This window comes from Xenopus tropicalis, chromosome 6, assembly GCF_000004195.4.
Source record: "Xenopus tropicalis strain Nigerian chromosome 6, UCB_Xtro_10.0, whole genome shotgun sequence".
Taxonomy (NCBI): Eukaryota; Metazoa; Chordata; class Amphibia; order Anura; family Pipidae; genus Xenopus; species Xenopus tropicalis.
Window position 1 is genome coordinate 149,617,182 of NC_030682.2, and position 27,917 is coordinate 149,645,098.

General features: G+C 44.3%; 1 protein-coding gene across 1 annotated transcript; it reads left to right on the top strand.

Annotated features, from left to right (window-relative positions):
- The first annotated feature begins 8,553 nt into the window (after nucleotides 1-8,553).
- LOC116411675 (lymphocyte antigen 6E-like) lies at nucleotides 8,554-18,327 on the top strand. The gene is made up of 3 exons (XM_031904447.1): nucleotides 8,554-8,671; nucleotides 9,816-9,929; nucleotides 18,050-18,327. The coding sequence occupies exons 1-3, from the start codon at nucleotides 8,620-8,622 to the stop codon at nucleotides 18,244-18,246; spliced, it is 363 nt and encodes a 120-aa protein (XP_031760307.1). The 5' UTR covers nucleotides 8,554-8,619; the 3' UTR covers nucleotides 18,247-18,327.
- The last annotated feature ends 9,590 nt before the right edge of the window (nucleotides 18,328-27,917 follow it).

The following is a 27,917-nucleotide window of genomic DNA, read 5'->3' on the forward strand; positions in this document are numbered from 1 at the left end:
TAGATTAATAAGATAATACCTACCACAAAATGTGCATAAGCAAAAGAGACACCAGGTTAGCGGATACACTTGCCAAATATGAGAATTACCCCAACGTTTCAGCAAAAAGCCTTTCTCAAGGGGAATCCTGATGCATAAGTTCATGTGGAAAATATAAATACCCTCCCTCATTAAACGCCAATTTTTTCTCATAACAAACACCTGGCTTACTTCCGGTTACGTGATGTCACATATGCTGACATCACTTCCGCAGGAAAATTTTCCCACAGAGTAACGCGGCTTTTTTGCATAATTTAGCGCGCACGTATAAGCGTACATATACAAAAGCGTATTTTCTAACGCATGCGTATATAGTTTAATACGTGCACATAAACATGCGAATTTGCACACGCGCACAGAGGCGTGTGATTTAATGCATGCGCATATATGTGTATGATTTCATGCGCATAGAGAATCCATCAAGTAACATAGCAACCACACATAGCAACCGACAAGTTGCCTTTAAAAGAACATCATTAATCTCACATTAGAAATAAAGAGAGAGGAATATTCATACAATAACAGTACAAATTTACCCCATGTACCCCATGCTCTACGCCATCATTGGTGGTTCTGACACCCAAGGCCTCAGTTTGTCATCCAACTGCAGTAGATGCCAATGTTTATGTATTGTATCCTTCACATGTCCTGACTGGGAAGAATATGTGGTAACAAAAGGTTATCTATTAGATTTTTTTAAATAGCTTCTAAAACTTTTATAGCCAGTGAAACTACTGACACTGGGATTCCGAATACCAATTTAACTGAGCAAAAATTATTTGTATTGCTTTATTTGTTTTTGTTGGATTTTAGTTTTGTTGTTTTGGTTTTTTTTTTTTGCATTCATTACTTTTTTACATGTGAACATTTTGGATTAATTATTTTCATTCTGGAGTCTCAACACATTGCATAGTTTTATAATTCTATGGATAGTGGGTACACAACTGATCAGAGGACCACAATTATTTACAATGTTATACCTTGGTACCTAATGATGTGTGGCAGAGAAGATGCAATATGTTCAAGCTCTAAGGGGGTGTGGCCAGGAGGTGGAGCTGGATGGACATGTTCTGCACCCATTATCTATTCTTGAATCTCATAAAGGTTAGTATTTAGCTGTTTTTAAGTGGCACAAAGGACTTTATACCAGTGGCTTACCGGACAAACACATGGGCAAGTCTCATCATAAAAAAAGATTAACTCTTTCACCAAAACGCCAGCACCTCAGCATGTCCAGGCTGCACACTCCATGATAGCACATTTACCACCTCTGTGGGTGGCAAGAAAAGATGGATCACTCCTCCATCCCTTCCTGGAGGAAACCATTTGACCCCTTCTCCAACAAATCATGGCCTTGCCAATACAAAATAAGGCCCCTCTGGACCACATTAAGGATTTTTGAGGAAAGCAGACACCAGCCTAATCTACAGTTAGGTCCATAAATATTTGGACAGAGACAACTTCTAATTTTGGTTCTGTACATTACCACAATGAATTTTAAATGAAACAACTCAGATGCAGTTGAACTGCACACTTTCAGGTTTAAATCAGTAGGGTGAACAAAACAATTGCATAAAAATGTGAGGCAACTAAAGCATTTTTTTAACACAATTTCTTCATTTCAGGGGCTCAAAAGTAATTGGACAAATTAAATAACTGGAAATAAAATGTTCATTTCTAATACTTGGTTGACAGCCTATAGTCTTGAACTCATGGACATCACCAGATGCTGGGTTTCCTCCTGTTTAATGCTCTGCCAGGCCTTTACTGCAGCGGCTTTCAGTTGCTGTTTGTTTGTGGGCCTTTCTGTCCAAAGTTTAGTCTTCAACAAGTGAAATGCATGCTCAATTGGGTTAAGGTCAGGTGACGGACTTGGACATTTAATCATTTTTCACTTCTTTGCTTTAATAAACTTCTGGATTGCTTTGGCTGTGTGTTTTGGGTCATTGTCCATCTGTATCATGAAATGCCGCCCAATCAATTTGACCGCATTTAGCTGGATTTGAGCAGACAGTATATCTCTGAACTCCTCAGAATTCATTTGGCTGCTTCTGTCCTGTGTCACATCATCAATAAACACTAGTGTCCCAGTGCCACTTGTAGCCATGCACGCCCAAGCCGTCACACTGCCTCCACTGTGTTTTATAGACAATGAGGTATGTTGGATAATGAGCTGTCCCACACCTTCTCCATATGTTTTTCTTGCCATCAGTCTGGTACAGGTTGATCTTGTTTTCATCTGTCCAAAGAATGCTTTTCCAGAACTGTGCTGGCTTTTTTAGATTTTTTTTTTAGCAAAGTCCAATCTAGCCTTTCTATTATTGAAGCTTGCACCTTGCAGTGCACCCTCTGTATTTACTTCATGCAGTCTTCTCTTTATGGCAGACTTTTATATCGATACGCCGACCCCCTGGAGAGTGTTGCTCACTTGGTTGGCTTTTGTGAAGGGGTTTATCTTCACCATGGAAATGATTCTATGATCATCCACCACTGTTGATTTCCGTGGATGTTCAGGTCTTTTTGCGTTGCTGAGTTCTCTAGTGCTTGCTTTCTTTCTCAGGATGTACCAAACTGTAGATTTTGCCACTACTAATATTGTAGCAAATTCTCGGATGAGTTTTTTCTGTTTCGCAGCTTAAGGATAGCTTTTTTCACCTGCATGGAGAGCTCCTTTGAGCGCATATTGTCTGTTTACAGCAAAATCTTCCACATGCAAGCACCACACCTCAAATCAACTTCGGGCCTTTTATCTGCTTTACTGATAATGACATAACGACAGACTTGCCAACACCTGCCCATAAAATAGCCTTTGAGTCAATTGTCCAATTGTTACTTTTTAGTTGTCCAATTACTTTTATTTTTTCATCTGTGCTTTAGTGGCCTCACGTTTTTATGCAATCGTTTTGTTCACCCCACTGAATTAAAGCTGAAAGTCTGCACTTCAACTGCATCTGAGTTGTTTTATTTAAAATTCATTGTGGTAATGTACAGAACCAAAATTAGAAAAAAGCTGTCTCTGTCCAAATATTTATGGACCTAACTGTATGTGTAATAGGGCAGGCTGGGGGCTCACTTTCTAAAATCTGTATTGAAAAATGGCTAAAAGATATAATGGGACAAGGTACCTTCTCTCCACACCCTCTGGTGCAAAGGGCACATAGAATGCACACACAGCAGCCCCCTGCCCAGTGCCCCTCTACGGCCACTGTTCTTAAAACTTCTTATAGGACATGCAATCCCCTCTGTTCGGCAGCACCATCACATTTTCTTAAATAGCAGCTTTCACCCCGTGGCCATTTTCCTTCGCACACTTTATTGACATTATTTACATCTGCAAGCAACATTATTTTTGAGGGGGGTTTACATGTCCTTAACTACCAAGATAGAGATACGGCTGTGCAAGCAGCTAGAGAGAAAGGACTGTTAGGGTACGAGAATGCATTAAGACCAATAAGAGTGGAGGAAACTACTGCAAAGTGGTGCCTATCTTTGAAGACCCTATTAAAACCACTGTCAGAGTTCTTTACAATTCTTTTTTTGGCAGAAAGTGAATATACAGACAGGCTTCATGCTAAATTAGCACCTGATATTCCTGATAATATACACAAACATATCAGGCATATATTCTATTACATCCGGTAAAACACACCTGACTTGGAAATCCTCATAACAGCTTTGTTATACTGCACTAGTCGACTCAAAGCAGCACCACTTGAGGTGGGTCCAACTTCCCACTTGGTATAATGGAACAAGTATTTTTGAGATGCTTTATACATCTCCTTCTTGTTGCTTAATGTGACTGTTCAGAAAAACGAGGTGTGTACTGCATAAACTGAAGAACTGCTGAAAGAAATCCCCAAAAGTGCAATTGTACTTACTAAATACAGCAAATTCAAGGCTTCTCAAATCATCACTGAAAGACTCTCAGCTCAGTAGCCCGTGGTTCTGCTATATGGAATGGAAAGAAACCACAATGGTGAAATACTACTGAAACACTATATAGCCTTTTTACCGATTGGCAATCCAATTTGCCGAGCCTTGACTTACTTTGAAACCTGGTGTGCAATAAATGCCACAATAAGACACAGGATTTCTTTAGTGTATAAGGTTTTATTGGATTATAAGTACCCAAATTTACCAATGTATACAAATTTATGGGAAACTGGCCTACAAACATCAATCCCAGAACAGGATTGGTTTGACATATTTCAAATAACTATGAAATGCTCAATAAGCAATAAGTATCAAAAATCATCATTTGAATGGCAGTTGAGGTGGTATAGGACCCCAATACTTATATATACCGCATGGGATAAATCCAGACTGACAAGTTTTGGAGGTGTGAAACTGAAACAGGCACATTGAAACATATTTGGATGACATGCCCTGGGGTACATACCTACTGGACACAGTCTTGTTTTTTTATAAACTGGAACCCCGAGGACCCTACAAAAAAGTTCACTTATACAACTGCCTCTAGCTGCAAAGTCTCTTATACCCTCTACTAGAGAAGTAATGCACCTCCACCTATAGGGAGGTGGATACAAGCAACTAACAAACTATGCCTTATGAATGAACTAACGGCGTATCGATCATTATGCTGTGTGATCCGGTACCCCTGGAAATAATATGTGAACAAGCCAATTTGATCTATTTTAATGACACAACTGCGCTATACCCAGCTATATATGATTTTGTATGTTTTTTTACAGGTACGTCCATTCTCAAATTGGTGCAAATGTCCTAAATGCAAACATATCTGGGTAAGCCAATTATCAGGACCCAGCCTATACTAGCCTCTGGTTTATTTTGGTATTTAGTTCTGGTAGTACCATGGACACTTAATCCCGGGTCCAGTCTGTTAATGATGCTTGAGAAACTGTGTACACTTTCATATGCAGAATGTGAGATTATATCAATAATATAAAATCTAAAAATAAGAACAGTCCCATATCTAAGCATCTTTCCACCTGTAATAAAGGAGATACAGCATTACTTGAAATTCAGGGTATTGACAGAATCCTGCCTTTAAAACATAGGGGGAGGTAGGTTAGAACACCTCCTAAGAGCAGAGGTAAAATGGATTTTTTACCTGAATACAAGGTCACCCAATGGGCTTCATTCAGTGTTCAATGTCACGTTTTACATAATTCTAACTAAGAATTATTTTTAAAAAATGTAGCTGGTTTTTCTATTTAAGTCTATCACGGAATTATATTCTTAAAGTAAAAATATTATATAGGATTATAGGATTATGTCATTCAAATATGAAAGTAAAATAGAAGGAATGAAAAAGTAAATGTTATGCTGATTAGTTAGTAAAGGGTATAAACCTTTGTTTCACCACTGAGCCATTAAAGAGTTAAATAGAATGGCGTTTGTGACATTTTTCCCTGTTACAGTTTTTAAATAGAGCAGTTGTAAATGTTTTTGTAGAGTCTATGGGGCACATTTACTAACCCACGAACGGGCCGAATGCGTCCGATTGCGTTTTTTTCGTAATGATCGGTAATTTTGCGATTTTTTCGGCGTCTTTATGATTTTTGCGTAAAAACGCGAGTTTTTCAGCGTCTTTACGATTTTTGCGTAAAAACGCGAGTTTTTCGGCGTCTTTGCGATTTTTGCGTAAAAACGCGAGTTTTTCGTAGCCATTACGAAAGTTGCGCAAAGTCGCGATTTTTTCGTAGCGTTAAAACTTGCGCGAAATGTCGCGCCTTTTAAGTTTTAACGCTACGAAAAAGGCGCAAAATGTTCGTTTCCAATCGGAATTTTTCCAATTCGGATTCGAAATCGTGTCTTAGTAAATCAGCCCCTATGATTACGTCCTTTGTGGATGAAACATGTCAGGGGGTTTTAATGTTTAATCTGGAATAAAGGATCTTTTAACTACAGTCTGGTGTGCAAGCCTCGACTAGAACCTTGTAGGCCCACTGTGTAGGTACACATTATATAATAACTCCACTACATTGAAGGTTCTTATGTATCTATAATAATTGGTTATGACTGTGTATTTCCACACGACAATGGACAGCAACCCCGCCACCCCAGCGGGTTAAAACATTCAGTTGTATACTGCTGATTCTTTATATATATTATTTATATATACACTGATGCATGGCAGATTTATCAAAATGTGAGTTTAGAGCTTAATACATAAAAACTCACCCCCGTTCTATTCATTCCTATGGGATTTTTAGAAGCGTATTTATCAAATGGTTAGTTCTAACTTTCACCCATTGATAAATACGCTTTATAGAATGACTAGAACTTGGCCGAGGTTTTAAGCTCTAAACTCACATTTGAATAAATCTGCCCCTTAATGTTGCACAGGGGAAATGTCCTAGAAGAGAGAGAGCCAACAATGGCTGAAATGTAACGCAAGCAAAGTGCAAACATTGTGTGGCACTGGAAGGGTTAAAGGACCATAAAATAAAATCCAATACAAATTGGTAATGCTCGCCTATAACGACTGCTTGGTGTAGCGTCGGGTGCCAACTGCTGAGCCCACTGCCGAGGACTAATTTTACAATACAACACGCCGCAGCACTCCGAATAAAGTGAAAAAGGTGTTTATTGTGCCAACAGAACAGGCAATAAACAGAACCATAAAATAAATAAATGGTGTTTTACACATTTAAATTCCGAGCAGCACCTACACAAGCTATTTCTTATATTGTTATATGGGATATTCTATGAGAAAGGTTTTCATTTTATAGTTGTGTACTGAGCCATGAATGGCATTTGGCCCCTGTGTCTCTGGCACCAACACCATTGTATTCTACACACCTACCTTTGGTTATATACACTGGGCCCTATTGCCCTATTGTGAATGGAACAGTTGCCGCCCTGGCTACACAGCTGTTGATTTATATAAAGTAAATTCAGCCACAGCAATTAAACAGTCTGTACTAGGGGTAAGGTCACATGGGCGTATTGTCAGCCTGCGTATAACTGGAGGGGGGCATTTATTAAGCCGTGATTTGTTCTGGTTGGGCTTTTTGTTGCCAAAACCTGAAAAAGCTGCAAAAAAAATTTTGAATTTTTTTCAAGATTTATTATGTGACAAAACTGCGACAATTCTGAATCCAAAAATACACCTTATCTAAAAGATGTCGAGATCATGTAGAAGCCAATGGCACATGCCCCATTTTGCAACTGAAAGATCTTTCTTTGTGGTTTTAAAGGTTTTTTGGATTTTTTTTACGCTGACTTTTTGACGCTGACTTTTTTCTGATGTGCGCAACTTTTTTTGACAAGAACGTACCCTGTTTTAAAGCGACCATGCTTTTTTTACGTGACCCACCCTCTTTTTACAGAACCACACCTTTTTTTAGACGACCGCACCCTGTTTTAAAGCAACGTGTCTATTTTGACGCGGCTGCGAATTTCATGGAAATTTTGTGCAACAATTTGCCAATGGCAAAATGCGGAATTTCGCTGCAAATCCATGCCTGCTAAGAAATTTCACTTATCACTAGCGACAATAAGAAAAAGTTGTGGTAATTCTGCAACAATAAAGTTTTTGCGACTTTTCTGTGATTTTTTTCATTCATACTTTTTCAGTTTAGACCCTCCCCTTCCCTAAAGGATCTAAAGGAACCATTGAGTCCTATAAAAAAAAAACAGTGCCATCCTGTCCTTCACACAAGGGGAAATTAATCCCATCATTGTTTTCTATTTCACAACTTTTCAAGGGGAAGTTAATCCCATCATTGTTTTCTATTTCACCCACTTTCAAAGGGAAGTAAATCACATCATTGTTTCAACACATTATTGTTTTCCAAGATGCAAGTGAGGAAAATTATATTTCAACAATGGCCACTGAAGCACTTCTAGGAATGTCCAGCAATATTCTTGAAATGTTCGGCAAACTTTTGCCAAATTTCTAAAATATTTCGAGAAATAAATACATACTTGAAATCTTCGTACAATCAACTTACAAATTATCATGAATATTAATAAATTCATCATTGTATATATTTTTTCCATCAAAATACTCTAAAAACTGATTTTTAGTAAATCTGCCCCTTAGGGTATGTGTAGAATTATAAGTGCATATCTTGCCCCAAAATCAAATACTTGAAAGTTTCATTGTTGTTCTGAAGTTTGCCCTGTGTGTGCCCTGCTATGTAAATGCCATACCCATCAGTGCATCATAAAGTGAGGGCAGAAGGAAGAGAATGGCGTTTCCTCAGCCAGAATATATAACCAACTGCTGAATTACTGTAGAATTGCCCTGCTGGGCCTCAGTTACTAAGCACAATATCCCCTGGCACTGGCAACTCATTATGACACTGTTATTGTTTATTCTTCTTATAAATTCACCCAAGGGCAAGAAAAGTCATTTATTAACTTTGATGGTGGGAATAATCCAGTATTTTTGGAAATAGACAGTAAAACAACCTCAGGGGGCAGCCCCGACAAGGAAACAGGGTGCCTTATATTTTATGTGATACATGATTCTGGTGAAACCGTGCCAAATAGTTGAGATGGGTGGAAAAGGGGTGGGTGCATAGAGGGCAGGGTGTCCCCATACAGATATAAGGGGGAACCCATAGCACAGCGACACCCTCACTGACCATGGCTGCACTGTACATCTCTCTGCTACTGGCTGCTCTCTGCATTGGCACAGGTAGGTCTGACCCCCCCCGACCTGTCCCCTTTAGCCTCTTAAACTGCCCCTTATTCATAACTCTGAACCCCTATTTGCTCAATCCTAAAGGCTCTAGAACCCCTCAGTGACTGCTAATTTCCTTATCATTTACAGTAGGGGGTACATTATCCCTTATAATACATGAGTGACACTCAGAGTTCCCTGTATAACTCAGCCTGCAGCCTTGTGCCTTTATATGGGCACAGAACCCCTCAGTGACTGCTAATATCCTTATCAGTTACAGTAGGGGGTACATTATCCCTTATAACACATGAGTGATACTCAGAGTTCCCTGTATAACTCAGCCTGCAGCCTTGTGCCTTTATATGGGGGGCACAGAACCCCTCAGTGACTGCTAATTTCCTTATCATTTACAGTAGGGGGTACATTATCCCTTATAACACATGAGTGATACTCAGAGTTCCCTGTATAACTCAGCCTGCAGCCTTGTGCCTTTATATGGGCACAGAACCCCTCAGTGACTGCTAATATCCTTATCAGTTACAGTAGGGGGTACATTATCCCTTATAATACACGAGTAATACTCAGAGTTCCCTGTATAACTCAGCCTGCAGCCTTGTGCCTTTATATGGGCACAGAACCCCTCAGTGACTGCTAATATCCTTATCATTTACAGTAGGGGGTACAGTATCCCTTATAATACATGAGTGATACTCAGAGTTCCCTGTATAACTCAGCCTGCAGCCTTGTGCCTTTATATGGGCACAGAACCCCTCAGTGACTGCTAATATCCTTATCATTTACAGTAGGGGGTACATTATCCCTTATAATACATGAGTGATACTCAGAGTTCCCTGTATAACTCAGCCTGCAGCCTTGTGCCTTTATATGGGCACAGAACCCCTCAGTGACTGCTAATATCCTTATCATTTACAGTAGGGGGTACATTATCCCTTATAATACATGAGTGATACTCAGAGTTCCCTGTATAACTCAGCCTGCAGCCTTGTGCCTTTAAAGGAAAGTGTTAGCAGTTTCAATAAAAAAATAATGAAAGTATGGGACATCTTTTCTTTTGGGAGGCACTTACATGCAGACTTTACCTTATACACAATTTATGGGGACTAAATATTAATGTGGGAATATTCTGCTATATTTGCAGCTGTGCCCCTGAAGTGCTACAGATGTGTGGGTGCCACCAGCAACGCCGACTGCCAGACCCAAACTGACTGCGGTCCAAACGACGCCTACTGTATGACTGTTGTTGCTTCTGTTTGTAAGTGACTTTGGGGGCAAATATGAAAGTTGGGCAGGAGTATTTGAAAGGGGGAACAAACACTGCAACTGCTTTTGCAGAAGTGTAAAGAAATGCACAGCTAACTATATACCAGCAAACATGGGCGTCCGCAGAAAATTTTCCAAGGGGGGGCAAGTAAGCTAGCATCATCCTGCAACAGATAAATATATATATATATTTTTTTTTTTTTGCAGGATGATACTAGGGGAGGCTAAATATGGCCCATACACAGACTGACCTACAGCTAATGTGACACTTAGTGGATTCACTGCTGACGTAAAAAGTTAACCTCCCAACTACCTCTTGCCATTCCCACTGACTCCCAGGGATACTGTACAAAAGTGCGGGTGGGGGTGCTTTTTTTTTTACCCTAAAATGTTTAGTATTAGTAGTAAAAGTATTCATACGCGCACTTCTGTTAGGGGATCTGCAAACATTTGTGTTTGGGATCAGTTAGCTTAAAGGGGTAGTTCGCATTCGAATTCACTTTTATTTTTAATGGTTTTTCAGTTATTTAGCTTTTTGTTCAGCAGCTCTCCATTTGGTATTTCAGCAGCTATCTGGTTGCTAGGGTCTTATTTACCCTAGCAACCAGGTAGTGATTTAAACAAGAGATGGGAATATGAATAGTTAAGGGGCCTACTTGGAAAAATAAGTAATACAAAATTATAATAATAATACAATATTTTTTGGCCCCCATTTGAAATCTGTATAGAGGCAGAAGAGAAAGGCAAATTATTCAAAAAAATTAATTAGGAAGACCAATTGCAAAGTTGCTAGGAATAGGCCATTTTATAACATACTAAAGGTTAACTTAAAAGTGAACCACCCCTTTAGATGTGTTTATGTTAGTTTTATAGCAAGAAAGGCAGTGGGTACTGACTCCCCATTATATACAGTGAGACGCAGTCCGTATTTACAAAACCAGCACATTATATGCCATGAGGAGCAGTGGGTACTGATGGCAGATATTCAGGCCCTGGCACTATAACACTGGCACTGATACACAACATTGGCCCCACTGTAACTTACTATAAATGAACAAAACAATGACAAAAAAAAAAATAGTAAGTGCAAAAAACAACAACACATTTATAAACTCACAATGAGCTTTTTCAGAGGGAAAGAGTTAACTTACCCTCCATCTGTTAGGGTAGGGGATAGATTATAAATTGAACAATTTAATGTCAGCTAGTGATTCTTTAGAACTGTATAGTACCTGTGTATAGTACCTGTGTATAGTGCCTGTGTATAGTACCTGGGTATAGTGCCTGGGTATAGTACCTGGGTATAGTACCTGGGTATAGTGCCTGTGTATAGTGCCTGGGTATAGTACCTGTGTATAGTGCCTGTGTATAGTGCCTGGGTATAGTACCTGGGTATAGTGCCTGGGTATAGTGCCTGTGTATAGTGCCTGGGTATAGTACCTGGGTATAGTACCTGGGTATAGTACCTGTGTATAGTACCTGGGTATATTACCTGGGTATAGTGCCTGGGTATAGTGCCTGGGTATAGTACCTGGGTATAGTACCTGTGTATAGTACCTGGGTATAGTACCTGTGTATAGTACCTGGGTATAGTGCCTGGGTATAGTACCTGGGTATAGTGCCTGGGTATAGTGCCTGGGTATAGTACCTGGGTATAGTACCTGGGTATAGTACCTGGGTATAGTGCCTGGGTATAGTGCCTGGGTATAGTACCTGGGTATAGTACCTGTGGGATGAAAACTGCAGCAAAAGTTGAGAGTTGGTTCTCAGGTAAAGTTACAGCTGCAGATTCATCTTTTCAGTCTTTATTTCTGTTTCCAGTTTGCAAAATCTCCCGATCCCTGTGTGCATCTGTGCTCTGATTGGTCAATTTTACTGTCTGTCAAGGAAGCTGTGCTCTGATTGGTGAATCCACAAGAAGAAAGATCCAATCGGAGCACAGCAAAAACGGGCTTGAAGGGAAAGTGCAGAAACGGAGTAAGGTTTTTGTTTTTTTTGCTACTTTTCCAGGGGGGGGCAAGTGCCCCCTCTTGCCCCCTTCTGTGGACGCCCATGCCAGCAAATGTTTCCAAATGTTGAAAGCCTTTAAAGCATTTTGCTGTTGGGGCCCAGTAACTTGACTGTAAGCCACTGGGTGAGATCCAAGTAAATGGTTTGGGAGTAAAGACCCTCTTCCCATGATAGGTCAGTGTGGGTCTGTATGTGAGTGGATAGATAGGTCAGTGTGGGTCTGTATGTGAGTGGATAGGTCAGTGTGGGTCTGTATGTGAGTGGATAGATAGGTCAGTGTGGGTCTGTATGTGAGTGGATAGGTCAGTGTGGGTCTGTATGTGAGTGGATAGATAGGTCAGTATGGGTCTGTATGTGAGTGGATAGGTCAGTGTGGGTCTGTATGTGAGTGGATAGGTCAGTGTGGGTCTGTATGTGAGTGGATAGGTCAGTGTGGGTCTGTATGTGAGTGGATAGGTCAGTGTGGGTCTGTATGTGAGTGGATAGGTCAGTGTGGGTCTGTATGTGAGTGGATAGATTGGTCAGTATGGGTCTGTATGTGAGTGGATAGGTCAGTATGGGTCTGTATGTGAGTGGATAGATAGGTCAGTGTGGGTCTGTATGTGAGTGGATAGGTCAGTATGGGTCTGTATGTGAGTGGATAGGTCAGTATGGGTCTGTATGTGAGTGGATAGGTCAGTATGGGTCTGTATGTGAGTGGATAGGTCAGTATGGGTCTGTATGTGAGTGGATAGATAGGTCAGTATGGGTCTGTATGTGAGTGGATAGATAGGTCAGTGTGGGTCTGTATGTGAGTGGATAGGTCAGTGTGGGTCTGTATGTGAGTGGATAGGTCAGTGTGGGTCTGTATGTGAGTGGATAGGTCAGTGTGGGTCTGTATGTGAGTGGATAGGTCAGTGTGGGTCTGTATGTGAGTGGATAGGTCAGTGTGGGTCTGTATGTGAGTGGATAGGTCAGTGTGGGTCTGTATGTGAGTGGATAGGTCAGTGTGGGTCTGTATGTGAGTGGATAGGTCAGTGTGGGTCTGTATGTGAGTGGATAGGTCAGTAAGGGTTTGTTGGTGTCGAGTTTACTTGGAGGGTTTGAACTTGGTGAAATTCTGTCATTTCCACTTGTAACTGCCGCACGGAGCTATTTGACATTCCAGCCCTGCCGTTACTACACCTGACACTATCTTCCATGCGGTTGGAACAGGGGACCAGTAAATGCTACCAGCTGATTGGTTGCTATGGGCAGCTAGGCCTTTTATTACATAATCCTCTCATCATTTCCCGAGACATCGCACCCAGGCGACTTTCCTACTGGGACATATAATCAGTTTCCTTATAACCCTGAGCCAAACCCATTGCTGGGAAACCTGCAGGGAGGCCAATTCTAATATCCCATCAGCCCATATTTATTGTAATTAATCTAATTATTTGCTTATCAGCCTTCTTATGTGCCAATTTGGTTTGCAGCAAATGTCTTGCAGCCTGTTAGTCTGACATCAGTAGTAGGAAAGCTTCTGGAAGGGGTAATAAGGGATAGGGTACTTGAATATATTGCAGTTCACAATACTATTAGTTTTTGCCACATGGTTTTATGGGTAACAGATCTTGCCAGACTAATTTAGTCGCCTTTTATGAGGAGGTGAGTAGGAACCTTGATGCTGGAATGGCAGTGGATGGGATCTACTTGGACTTTGCTAAAGCGTTTGATACAGTACCTCACAGAAGGTTAATGATCAAATTAAGGAATATTGGCCTAGAACATAATATTTGTAATTGGATAGAGAACTGGCTGAAGGATAGAGTACAAAGAGTGGGGGGAAATGGAACATTTTCTAATTGGGCCAGTGTGGTTAGTGGGTACCGCAGGGGTCAGTCCTTGGGCCTTTGCTTTTTAACTTGTTTATTAATGACCTGGAGGGGGGCATAGACAGTACTGTGTCTATTTTTTCTGATGACACAAAATTGTGCAAAACTATAAGTTCCATGCAGGATGTGCCGCTTTGCAGAGCGATTTGACTGGGAAACTGGGCAGCAAACTGGGAAATGGGGTTCAATGTTGATAAGTGCAAAGTTATGCATTTTGGTAGAAATAATATAAACGCAAACTATCTACTGAATGGGAGTGTGTTGGGGGGATCCTTAATGGAGAAGGATCTGGGGGTTTTTGTTGATAACAAGTTGTCTAATTCCAGGCAGTGTCATTCTGTGGCTACTAAAGCAAATAAAGTGCTGTCTTGTATAAAAAAGGGCATTGACTCAAGGGATGAGAACATCATTTTGCCCCTTTATAGGTCCCTGGTAAGGCCTCACCTTGAGTATGGGGGGCAGTAACAGTGAGTATGGGGGGCAGTAACAATGAGTATGGGGGGCAGTTACAGTGAGTATGGGGGGGCAGTAACAGTGAGTATGGGGGGGGCAGTAACAGTGAGTATAGGGGCAGTGACAGTGAGTATGGGGGCAGTGACAGTGAGTATAGGGGGCAGTAAGAGTGAGTATGGGGGGCAGTAACAATGAGTATGGAGGCAGTGACAATGAGTATGGGGGGCAGTTACAGTGAGTATGGGGGAGCAGTAAGAGTGAGTATGGGGGGCAGTAAGAGTGAGTATGGGGGGGCAGTAACAGTGAGTATGGGGGGGCAGTAACAGTGAGTATGGGGGGGCAGTAACAGTGAGTATGGGGGGCAGTAAGAGTGAGTATGGGGGGCAGTAAGAGTGAGTATGGGGGGCAGTAACAATGAGTATGCGGGCAGTGACAATGAGTATGGGGGGCAGTTACAGTGAGTATGGGGGGGCAGTAACAGTGAGTATGGGGGGCAGTAAGAGTGAGTATGGGGGGCAGTAACAGTGAGTATGGGGGGCAGTAACAGTGAGTATGGGGGGGCAGTGACAGTGAGTATGGGGGGCAGTTTTGGGCTCCAGTCCTTAAGAAGGATATTAATGAGCTGGAGAGAGTGCAGAGACTGCAACTAAACTGGTAAAGGGGATGGAAGGGTTAAACTATGAGGTGAGACTGTCAGGGTTGGGGTTGTTTTCTCTGGAAAAGAGGCGCTTGCGAGGGGACATGATTACTCTGTACAAGTACATTAGAGGGGATTATAGGCAGATGGGGGGGGGGTTCTTTTTTTCCATAAAAATGATCAACGCACCAGAGGCCCCCCTTTAGATTAGAGGAACGGAGCTTCCATTTGAAGCAGCATAGGGGGTTCCTCACGGTGAGGGCAGTGAGGGGGTTGGGGAATGCCCTGCCGGGGGATGTTGGGTAGGGGGTTCCTCACGGTGAAGGCAGTGAGGGGGTTGGGGAATGCCCTGCTGGGGGATGTTGGGTAGGGGGTTCCTCACGGTGAGGGCAGTGAGGGGGTTGGGGAATGCCCTGCCGGGGGATGTTGGGTAGGGGGTTCCTCACAGTGAGGGCAGTGAGGGGGTTGGGGAATGCCCTGCCGGATGATGTTGGGTAGGGGGTTCCTCACGGTGAGGGCAGTGAGGGGGTTGGGGAATGCCCTGCCGGGGGATGTTGGGTAGGGGGTTCCTCACGGTGAGGGCAGTGAGGGGGTTAGGGAATGCCCTGCCGGGGGATGTTGGGTAGGGGGTTCCTCACGGTGAGGGCAGTGAGGGGGTTGGGGAATGCCCTGCTGGATGATGTTGGGTAGGGGGTTCCTCACGGTGAGGGCAGTGAGGGGGTTGGGGAATGCCCTGCTGGGGGATGTTGGGTAGGGGGTTCCTCACGGTGAGGGCAGTGAGGGGGGTTGGGGAATGCCCTGCCGGGGGATGGGGTAATGGCAGATTCTGTTAATGCCTATAAGAGGGGCCTGGATGAGTTCTTGAACAAGCAGAATATCCAAGGCTATTGTGATACTAATATCTACAGTTAGTATTAGTGTTTGTATGTATAGTTTATGTATGTGAGTGTATAGATTGGTAGGTGTAGGTTGTGTGTGCTGTGTTTACTTGGGAGGGTTGAACTTGATGGACTCTGATGGTCTTTTTTCAACCCTATGTAACTATGTAACCCAGTCACCCAGTACTAATGGGGCTGCAACAGCAGGGCAAGAGAGGCGTGGGAGGGAGACAGCAGGGCAAGATGGAGACAGTAGGGCAAGATGGAAACAGCAGGGCAAGATGGAGACAGCAGGGCAAGATGGAGACAGCAGAGCAAGATGGAGACAGCAGGGCAAGATGGAGACAGCAGGGCAAGATGGAGACAGCAGGGCAAGATGGAGACAGCAGGGCAAGATGGAGACAGCAGGGCAAGAGGTGCAGTGAGGTGAAGAGATGGAGACAGTGTGATTTAGAGCTCTTTATCGGATACATTTTTGAATGTATTTTTTTAATTTTGTAAATTTGAATCATCTCCTTTTAAAACACATTTAATACAAATAAGGGATCTATAATTTAGAAGTAGTGGGACCTGGGCTTTTCCAGGGATAAGGGATATATTAAATCTACTGAAAAATCTAATCTGAAAATTAAAACTAAAAGGCTGTTATAAAGCCCCACCCCTATCATTTACAGAGATCTGATGGTTGCTATTAAAACAGAAATCCTTATAGAGTTTCTCTTCAGTGCCAGTGAGTGCAGAAGTGAGTGTATGGTAAGGCAAGAAGCTGGTACAGTGCCAGTGAGTGCAGAAGTGAGTGTAGGGTAAGGCAAGAAGCTGGTACAGTGCCAGTGAGTGCAGAAGTGAGTGTAGGGTAAGGCAAGAAGCTGGTACAGTGCCAGTGAGTGTGGGAGTGTGTGTAGGGTAAGGCAAGAAGCTGGTACAGTGCCAGTGAGTACTGAAGTGCGTGTAGGGTAAGGCAAGAAGCTGGTACAGTGCCAGTGAGTGCGGGAGTGTGTGTAGGGTAAGGCAAGAAGCTGGTACAGTGCCAGTGAGTGTGGGAGTGTGTGTAGGGTAAGGCAAGAAGCTGGTACAGTGCCAGTGAGTGCAGAAGTGAGTGTAGGGTAAGGCAAGAAGCTGGTACAGTGCCAGTGAGTGCGGGAGTGCGTGTAGGGTAAGGCAAGAAGCTGGTATAGTGCCAGTGAGTGCAGAAGTGAGTGTAGGGTAAGGCAAGAAGCTGGTACAGTGCCAGTGAGTGCAGAAGTGAGTGTAGGGTAAGGCAAGAAGCTGGTATAGTGCCAGTGAGTGCAGAAGTGAGTGTAGGGTAAGGCAAGAAGCTGGTACAGTGCCAGTGAGTGCGGGAGTGCGTGTAGGGTAAGGCAAGAAGCTGGTACAGTGCCAGTGAGTGCGGGAGTGCGTGTAGGGTAAGGCAAGAAGCTGGTACAGTGCCAGTGAGTGCAGAAGTGAGTGTAGGGTAAGGCAAGAAGCTGGTATAGTGCCAGTGAGTGCAGAAGTGAGTGTAGGGTAAGGCAAGAAGCTGGTACAGTGCCAGTGAGTGCAGAAGTGAGTGTAGGGTAAGGCAAGAAGCTGGTACAGTGCCAGTGAGTGCAGAAGTGCGTGTAGGGTAAGGCAAGAAGCTGGTACAGTGCCAGTGAGTGCGGGAGTGCGTGTATGGTAAGGCAAGAAGCTGGTACATTGCCAGTGAGTGCGGGAGTGCGTGTAGGGTAAGGCAAGAAGCTGGTACAGTGCCAGTGAGTGTGGGAGTGCGTGTAGGGTAAGGCAAGAAGCTGGTACAGTGCCAGTGAGTGTGGGAGTGTGTGTAGGGTAAGGCAAGAAGCTGGTACAGTGCCAGTGAGTGCAGAAGTGCGTGTATGGTAAGGCAAGAAGCTGGTACAGTGCCAGTGAGTGTGGGAGTGCGTGTAGGGTAAGGCAAGAAGCTGGTACAGTGCCAGTGAGTGCGGGAGTGTGTGTATGGTAAGGCAAGAAGCTGGTACAGTGCCAGTGAGTGCGGGAGTGTGTGTATGGTAAGGCAAGAAGCTGGTACAGTGCCAGTGAGTGCGGGAGTGTGTGTAGGGTAAGGCAAGAAGCTGGTACAGTGCCAGTGAGTGCGGGAGTGCGTGTAGGGTAAGGCAAGAAGCTGGTACAGTGCCAGTGAGTGTGGGAGTGCGTGTAGGGTAAGGCAAGAAGCTGGTACAGTGCCAGTGAGTGTGGGAGTGTGTGTATGGTAAGGCAAGAAGGAGTCGGGGGGGGATTTGCTGATGAGGCAGAAACTAACCCTGATATCTCTTTCATTGTACAGCGGGTAAAACAGCCATTGGTAAATCCTGCACCCCCAGCTGCACCCCAGGAAGCGCCAGTACTGGTGGGGTCACTGGTACCATTTCCTGCTGCAAAACTGACCTGTGCAACGGCGCCACTGGGGTAAAATACAGTTACCCTGCGCTGGGGCTGTCCCTCGGGTTCCTTTTAGTCCTGCTGAGAGGCTCCGCCCTGTGACCCCCCCAAGCTGCGGGCAGATATGAGCATTATTGCCCTGTGTATCCCGCTGATATTAATAAACAATATGGAGTAAAAACCGTGACAGTTTTGTTTCCTGATCTACAGTCTGAGGGCAGCACAATATGTGGGAGTTTAGCATTGGGTGTACAAGAATGAACGAGAATAAAGGGGAAGGTAAAGTAAAAGAAAATATATGACATTGGGGAGAATGAACAGGAGGGGGGAGCACAGGTGGCAAAACACTATAAATATGTAACGTTCAGAATGAAGAAATGGAAGATCCAATTGCTTAACAAGGTGACCGTTTTTGTTCTTGTAGCTGCAACAATCACTTCAGCCTACACAGACTTCTGCCTCAACTCTCACACTGCCAAAATGGCCAACTCCCTTCCTGTTCCTGCTTCCTTCCTTTTCCTTAGAATTCACTGCCATCTAGTGGCCAAACCAATTATGTTTCAATAATGGAGGGAGCAGGAGAGAAAGACATAAGGAATAGTGGGGGGAGCAGGAGAGAAAGACATAAGGAATAATGGGGGGAGCAGGAGAGAAAGACAAAAGGAATAATGGGGGAAGCAGGAGGGAAAGACATAAGGAATAATGGAGGAAGCAGGAGGGAAAGACATAAGGAATAATGGAGCAGGAGAGAAAGACAAAAGTAATAGAGGGGGGAGCAGGACAGCAAGACAAAAGGAGTAGTGGGGGGAGCAGGACAGCAAGACAAAAGGAGTAGTGGGGGAGCAGGACAGCAAGACATAAGGAATAGTGGGGGGAGCAGGAGGGAAAGACATAAGGAATAGTGGGGGAGCAGGAGAGAAAGACATAAGGAATAGTGGGGGGAGCAGGAGAGAAAGACATAAGGAATAGTGGGGGGAGCAGGAGAGAAAGACATAAGGAATAATGGGGGGAGCAGGAGAGAAAGACATAAGGAATAATGGGGGGAGCAGGAGAGAAATACATAAGGAATAATGGGGGGAGCAGGAGGGAAAGACATAAGGAATAATGGGGGGAGCAGGAGGGAAAGACATAAGGAATAATGGGGGGAGCAGGAGAGAAAGACAAAAGGAATAATGGGGGAAGCAGGAGGGAAAGACAAAAGGAATAGAGGGGGGAGCAGGACAGCAAGACAAAAGGAGTAGTGGGGGAGCAGGACAGCAAGACATAAGGAATAGTGGGGGGAGCAGGAGGGTAAGACATAAGGAATAGTGGGGGGAGCAGGAGAGAAAGACATATGGAGTAGTGGGGGGAGCAGGAGAGAAAGACATAAGGAATAGTGGGGGGAGCAGGAGAGAAAGACATAAGGAGTAGTGGGGGAGCAGGAGAGAGACATAAGGAATAATGGGGGGAGTAGGAGGGAAAGACATAAGGAATTATTCTGACTCCAATTGCTTTTATAGTGGTGATAGAGTTTCCCCTGAGACCTCTATATCTGACCCTGAATGCTTGGTGCAGCCACAGGGGGGTGGTCTTTGCCAGACAATTTTAATACTGTGGGTAACAACAGCAGCAGTAAGTAATATAGTGATGGGAGACAATCGCTAACAATATTCCCTCGGAGGGACCACAGCGTAGTAGCAGAAGGCAATAGTAGAATCATTTGTTCCTGAAAATAAAGAACACATGTAGGGACCCATAGGGTTAACATGTCCCTATGGCTTTAAACCCTGCAGCTTCCTTAGCCTGTGCAGTTACTGGGCAAAGACCCAGGTATCAGGTTAGAGTTTTGCATATGTGCCTTATTGGTTAACAGGGAGACCACTCCCTTGGCTCTCTGATATAGTGCTTAGCAGGGGGGTGGGGCTTCCTCTTTGGCTGCATCTGCTGACCCAGGGGGGAGTTCCACTGAGCCTGGGATCAACAGGGCCCAGTAAAGTGAGTACCCTAGAGGCTGCATCTACTCTTGTGAAGTCGGGGACAGGGACCCCGTGAATGAGGAGTAGCAAGTGTCAGGATAATTTACAAGAGCACTTTCTAGGAAAGTGACAAAGTGAGATTAGTTAGAAAGAGCAGTTTCGCCAGGCTAACGAAGCCGATTTCTACCATATCATGTAGTCCTGTCCCCAAATCCAAAAATACTGGAAAGGGATTATGAAATGTCTAAATGACAACCTAGCCATACCCCACATCATTGCAATAGAATTCTGCCTCTTTGGAGTTATGGACGAAATAATACCAGCAATAATACCGTGCATATTATACAGGACACTGCTATTCTATGCGAAAAAAAATATAATCCTGCAATGGTTAAAACCGGTCACCCCCACTGTCTCTCAATGGCTGAACCTAGTCAACAAAATGTTACCAATGATCAAACTTACCTACGAAGCTAGGGGTGCCCCAGATAAGTTTGAAAAGATTTGGACTCATGGGTAGATATATATCCTTTGTCCTAAGGACACCCGATAATGACAAGTAATAAGGGTCTGAGGCTCAACTCCAAAGGATACTGGCTCTCAAACAAAACTAACAAGTAAATCCAGGCACAAATGTTGCTTCAATGTACTGATTTCTGTAATATGCCTTCTTTTGATATTTATACCGCACCAGCATATCCTGTATACTGATGACTCTATCATCTGCACAACAACTGTTTGTTATTATGTGTTAAACCAAATAAATAAATACTTAAAAAAAAGAAAGAGCAGTTTCAGCTCCAACCAGGAGAGATTAGCTGGAAGTATCTTCCCTACAGGCATTGTTGCCTTAGAGCAGGACCACAGTTACGAGGCAGGTATCAGGTCAGTTCCTATCCCTGATCCATAGTCGGCTGTGAGGGATCCTTGGCTGCTAAGGAACACCCTGAGGATACAGATACTTGGCAAGGCTACTCTCCTTAGGGAGGATGTGCTCGTTGTTGGACACCATATTTTTCTACCTGCTGTGCAATTGACTGATATCTCCTCTGCGTGAGTATTGCTGTAACCCTGTGAATCATTGTCTTGGACAATAAACAAGGTACGCTCTGGTTTACCACAAATAACCTTCTGGCAGCCACTTGTTTTTCTACACTGCACACAGCTATAATGGCATACCTCCCAACATTTAAAAACCGAAAAGAGGGCAATTTTTTGGCCACGCCCACTTTTGTGGCCACGCCCCAATTAACACACCCCATTTTTTTTCTAAAAATACTCCTTTTATATAGTTCAAATGGTGGGATCAGACGCAAATGTGCTATACCCTCATACTGTACTACCTAAGGAAAACAATATAGCAACTCCTACATTAAAATACAAATATAGAGAGAAGGCAGTCAGTTATAAGTAAGTTCTAACTATCTACCAGTTTTGCCCCCCCACACAGGGGAGACTCATACACAGAGCCCCCCATACACAGTACCCTTTATACACAGTACCCCCCATACTGTGTGCCCCCATACACAGTACCCTTTATACACAGTGCCCCCATACAGTGTGCCCCCCATACACAGTACCCTTTATACACAGAGCCCCCCATACACAGTACTCTTTATACACAGTGCCCCCCATACCCAGTACCCTTCATACACAGAGCCCCCCATACACAGTGCCCTTCATACACAGAGCCCCCCCATACACAGTGCCCCCAAACACAGAGCCCCCCCATACACAGTACCCTTTATACACAGAGCCCCCCCATACACTGTACCCTTTATACACAGAGCCCCCCCATACACAAAGGCACCCATACACAAAGGCCCCCATACGAGCTCCGACTCCTTGCGCTGCTTCTCTCCTTATGTGGCTCCTTCTCCGGCGGTCCCAGGTCCTTTTATAAGGTTGCGCCCGTGCATACGTGTGACGTCATTACGCACGGGCGCAACCTTATAAAAGGGCCTGGGACCGCCGGAGAAGGAGCCACATAAGAAGAGAAGCAGCGCAAGGAGTCGGAGCGCTCAGCTTAAGCTCTCATCCTGCTGTCGCAGATCGTTCTATGAATGTCCCGCATTTCCGGGACAGCGGGATGCGCTATAGAAAGCGGGACTGTCCCGCTCAAAGCGGGACAGTTGGGGGGTATGTAATGGGTTGTAGTTGCACTACACCATAGTCCCATTTGGTCTCTTCCACTTAGAGAAGGCCCATCCTGAAGTCGCATATACCCCATGCTCTAGACCTACACTAGCCATGCTGTTGGCTTGGTTATAGCCAAGAAGGGGTTACACACAGAAAGCTGATACAGCAATATAGTTGCACAATATGGGGACAGTGGCACAATCTCATTGAGGAGACGCTGCAGAGTAGCAGGAAGCTGGGAGCCTAAAGACTGGGTAACCCGGAGTGTAACCATATACCATGGAACTGATGTAAGAGGCCATGATAAACAATGAAAGGGAACTTTAATAAACAAAGTGAAGTGATACAAGTAACGTTACTCACTACTGATATACAGACCTGAATAGCTGAAATCAGTAGGAAGAGACACAATCCAGAATCAGGCCAAAAGTCAGGGCTGGCAGCAAACAGAGTCGAGGACTGGCCAAGGGAACCTGGGAATCCAAGAATAGAACTAGTAAGGGCACAGGAGAACTGGACCAGGACATGGAATCAGGAGCTTGGAACCAGAAGGGGGGTCACTAGATCAATAATTCAGGAACAAGGACCCCCAGTGGCACAACAGGAAATTCTGCACAGAGTGCAAAACCCAGTTCAAAAGTCCTGACAGACAGACAGACACTTAAGAGTATGAGGACATTCTCATTCACATACTCACCCTTTTTTGACATTAGGATTAAATTTGCGCTACGATAGGAGTAGGCCATAGAAGACCCATATAATAACATTCTATACTTACAGTTTGGGAGGTGAAACCTTGGCTAAGCCTGCTGCAGAGACAGATTATATATTCAATATACTATAAAGCTAATCCAGAAACACAGAAAGTACTGGATAACCCCAGATATTCCTATGGCAGGATTATATAATATGAACCCTGAACAAAAAGTCATTGAACTATAGTAATGCATTACTACTTATTCACTGTACTATAATATATAATTATGTATAGATATACAATGAACAAACACCTCAATGGTAGCCCCTAATAGTACCATAGTGATGGGTTGCAGACATTACAGGCAAATAACATCCCAAATCGATATACTGCAGCATATTATATTATATTATTGTGCCAGTAGTATATTTGCTACAGAAACCCTACTATAGTTTATATAAATACCCCGCTGTGTAGCCCCGGGGGCAGCCATTCCTGCACTGGTACAGCTGGGGTGTTTGCTACAGAAACCCTACTATAGTTTATATAAATACCCCGCTGTGTAGCCCCGGGGGCAGTCATTCCTGCACTGGTACAGCTGGGGTGTTTGCTACAGAAACCCTACTATAGTTTATATAAATACCCCGCTGTGTAGCCCCGGGGACAGCCATTCCTGCACTGGTACAGCTGGGGTGTTTGCTACAGAAACCCTACTATAGTTTATATAAATACCCCGCTGTGTAGCCCCAGGGGCAGCCATTCCTGCACTGGTACAGCTGGGGTGTTTGCTACAGAAACCCTACTATAGTTTATATAAATACCCGGCTGTGTAGCCCCGGGGGCAGCCATTCCTGCACTGGTACAGCTGGGGTGTTTGCTACAGAAACCCTACTATAGTTTATATAAATACCCCGCTGTGTAGCCCCAGGGGCAGCCATTCCTGCACTGGTACAGCTGGGGTGTTTGCTACAGAAACCCTACTATAGTTTATATAAATACCCGGCTGTGTAGCCCCAGGGGCAGCCATTCCTGCACTGGTACAGCTGGGGTGTTTGCTACAGAAACCCTACTATAGTTTATATAAATACCCTGCGGTGTAGCCCCGGGGCAGCCATTCCTGCACTGGTACAACTGGGGTGTTTGCTACAGAAACCCTACTATAGTTTATATAAATACCCCGCTGTGTAGCCCCGGGGGCAGCCATTCCTGCACTGGTACAGCTGGGGTGTTTGCTACAGAAACCCTACTATAGTTTATATAAATACCCCGCTGTGTAGCCCCGGGGGCAGCCGTTCCTGCACCGGTACAGCTGGGGTGTTTGCTACAGAAACCCTACTATAGTTTATATAAATACCCCGCTGTGTAGCCCCGGGGGCAGCCATTCCTGCACCGGTACAGCTGGGGTGTTTGCTACAGAAACCCTACTATAGTTTATATAAATACCCCGCTGTGTAGCCCCGGGGGCAGCCGTTCCTGCACCGGTACAGCTGGGGTGTTTGCTACAGAAACCCTACTATAGTTTATATAAATACCCCGCTGTGTAGCCCCGGGGGCAGCATTTCCTGCACTGGTACAGCTGGGGTGTTTGCTACAGAAACCCTACTATAGTTTATATAAATACCCCGCTGTGTAGCCCCGGGGGCAGCCATTCCTGCACTGGTACAGCTGGGGTGTTTGCTACAGAAACCCTACTATAGTTTATATAAATACCCCGCTGTGTAGCCCCGGGGGCAGCCATTCCTGCACCGGTACAGCTGGGGTGTTTGCTATAGAAACCCTACTATAGTTTATATAAATACCCCGCTGTGTAGCCCCGGGGGCAGCCATTTCTGCACTGGTACAGCTGGGGTGTTTGCTATAGAAACCCTACTATAGTTTATATAAATACCCCGCTGTGTAGCCCCGGGGGCAGCCATTCCTGCACTGGTACAGCTGGGGTGTTTGCTACAGAAACCCTACGATAGTTTATATAAATACCCCGCTGTGTAGCCCCGGGGGCAGCCATTCCTGCACTGGTATAGCTGGGGTGTTTGCTACAGAAACCCTACTATAGTTTATATAAATGCCCCGCTGTGTAGCCCCGGGGGCAGCCATTCCTGCACCGGTACAGCTGGGGTGTTTGCTACAGAAACCCTACTATAGTTTATATAAATACCCCGCTGTGTAGCCCCGGGGGCAGCCGTTCCTGCACCGGTACAGCTGGGGTGTTTGCTACAGAAACCCTACTATAGTTTATATAAATGCCCCGCTGTGTAGCCCCGGGGGCAGCCATTCCTGCACCGGTACAGCTGGTGTGTTTGCTACAGAAACCCTACTATAGTTTATATAAATACTCCGCTGTGTAGCCCCAGGGGCAGCCATTCCTGCACTGGTACAGCTGGGGTGTTTGCTACAGAAACCCTACTATAGTTTATATAAATACCCCGCTGTGTAGCCCCGGGGGCAGCCGTTCCTGCACTGGTACAGCTGGGGTGTTTGCTACAGAAACCCTACTATAGTTTATATAAATACCCCGCTGTGTAGCCCCCGGGGGCAGCCATTCCTGCACTGGTACAACTGGGGTGTTTGCTACAGAAACCCTACTATAGTTTATATAAATACCCCGCTGTGTAGCCCCGGGGGCAGCCATTCCTGCACTGGTACAGCTGGGGTGTTTGCTACAGAAACCCTACTATAGTTTATATAAATACCCCGCTGTGTAGCCCCGGGGCAGCCATTCCTGCACCGGTACAGCTGAGGTGTTTGCTACAGAAACCCTACTATAGTTTATATAAATACCCCGCTGTTTAGCCCCGGGGCAGCCATTCCTGCACCGGTACAGCTGGTGTGTTTGCTACAGAAACCCTACTATAGTTTATATAAATACCCCGCTGTGTAGCCCCGGGGCAGCCATTCCTGCACCGGTACAGCTGAGGTGTTTGCTACAGAAACCCTACTATAGTTTATATAAATACCCCGCTGTGTAGCCCCGGGGGCAACCGTTCCTGCACTGGTACAGCTGGGGTGTTTGCTACAGAAAACCTACTATAGTTTATATAAATACCCCGCTGTGTAGCCCCGGGGGCAGCCGTTCCTGCACTGGTACAGCTGGGGTGTTTGCTACAGAAACCCTACTATAGTTTATATAAATACCCCGCTGTGTAGCCCCGGGGGCAGCCGTTCCTGCAGCGGTACAGCTGGGGTGTTTGCTACAGAAACCCTACTATAGTTTATATAAATACCCCGCTGTGTAGCCCCGGGGGCAGCCGTTCCTGCACCGGTACAGCTGGGGTGTTTGCTACAGAAACCCTACTATAGTTTATATAAATACCCCGCTGTGTAGCCCCGGGGGCAGCCATTCCTGCACTGGTACAGCTGGGGTGTTTGCTACAGAAACCCTACTATAGTTTATATAAATACCCCGCTGTGTAGCCCCGGGGGCAGCCATTCCTGCACTGGTACAGCTGGGGTGTTTGCTACAGAAACCCTACTATAGTTTATATAAATACCCCGCTGTGTAGCCCCGGGGGCAGACCAATTGTTGTGAGCTCAGACTGCAAAGAGAGAAGGCTGCTGGTCTGCTGGTGATTACAGAGTCCTCTGTGGAATCTCTGTGTGTGTCCCCTGGTAGTGAGGAGAGGTATTGCTCGAATGCCTGCTATGTGGGAGGAATCACATTTCCAAAGGGGAAGGTACTCTGGGGCAGGTAGCGCTACCTGGGGGCATTTAAGACACACCTCCCAATATTTTGAAAATGGAAAGAGAGACACAAAGAATTTTTTTGACCCTGCCCATTTTTTTAAACCACACCCCCTAAATACCACTCCCATTTGACTAAATTTGGCAGGTTATTTAAAGTTTGAACACATTTCTGGGGGTTTTGGGGTCTTGTTTTGTGTTATTACAGTTTTGTTAAAAAAGCTAAAGTTGCCCTTTAAGCTATGAGTCTCTGTTCCCCCCAGAGACCTGTTTAGCTTATTAGTTACAGTTGCATCTCAGTGTAGGGGGGGCTTTTTACCTTTCTGGGCTCTCTGCCAAAAGCCCACTTATTTAATTAAATGTGAGAAACACTGTATCTAAGTGCAGGTGATGCTCGTTAAGATTTCTGCGCTCTCTGCGAAAAGCCCACTTATTTAATTAAATGTGAGAAACACTGTATCTAAGTGCAGGTGAAGCTCCTTAAGATTTCTGGGCTCTCTGCTAAAAGCTACTTATTTAATTAAATTTGTATCTTTTTTTAGCTTCAGTGCAGGAGATCAAAGGGAAATGAGGGACTTTTCAGTAAGAATCTGGGACTGGGGGCTGAGCTGTCACAAGAGGGGCTGTCCTGTGAAAATTGGTACTGTGCCAGGAGGGGATAGACTGCACGGGTTCCTCAGGGCGGGATAATCAGTTATCCATAAAGTTTTGTTTATTCTATTTTAACAGTTATATAAAGTCATCCTTGCTTCAAACTGTGTGTAATTATTTCCTAGTGGAAATCCCCCGGAGGTGTGCTCCTCAGTGTCCACTAGGGGGAGTCCCTGCTCATACTCTGGGCTGCTGACACTTACCTGTGCTTAGGGACCCAATCACTATGTCCTGTATATATAGAATATAAATGCCACACTATACTGTATATATAGGATATAAATGGCACAATATACTGTATATATAGAATATAAATGTCACACTATACTGTATATATAGAATATAAATGCCACACTATACTGTATATATAGGATATAAATGGCACAATATACAGTATATATAGAATATAAATGCCACACTATACTGTATATATAGAATATAAATGTCACTATATACAGGATATAAATGTCACAATATAGTGTATATATAGAATATAAATGGCACAATATACTGTCTATATATAGAATATAAATGGCACAATATACTGTATATATAGAATATAAATGGCACAATATACTGTATATATAGAATATAAATGTCACTATATACTGTATATATAGGATATAAATGTCACAATATAGTGTATATATAGA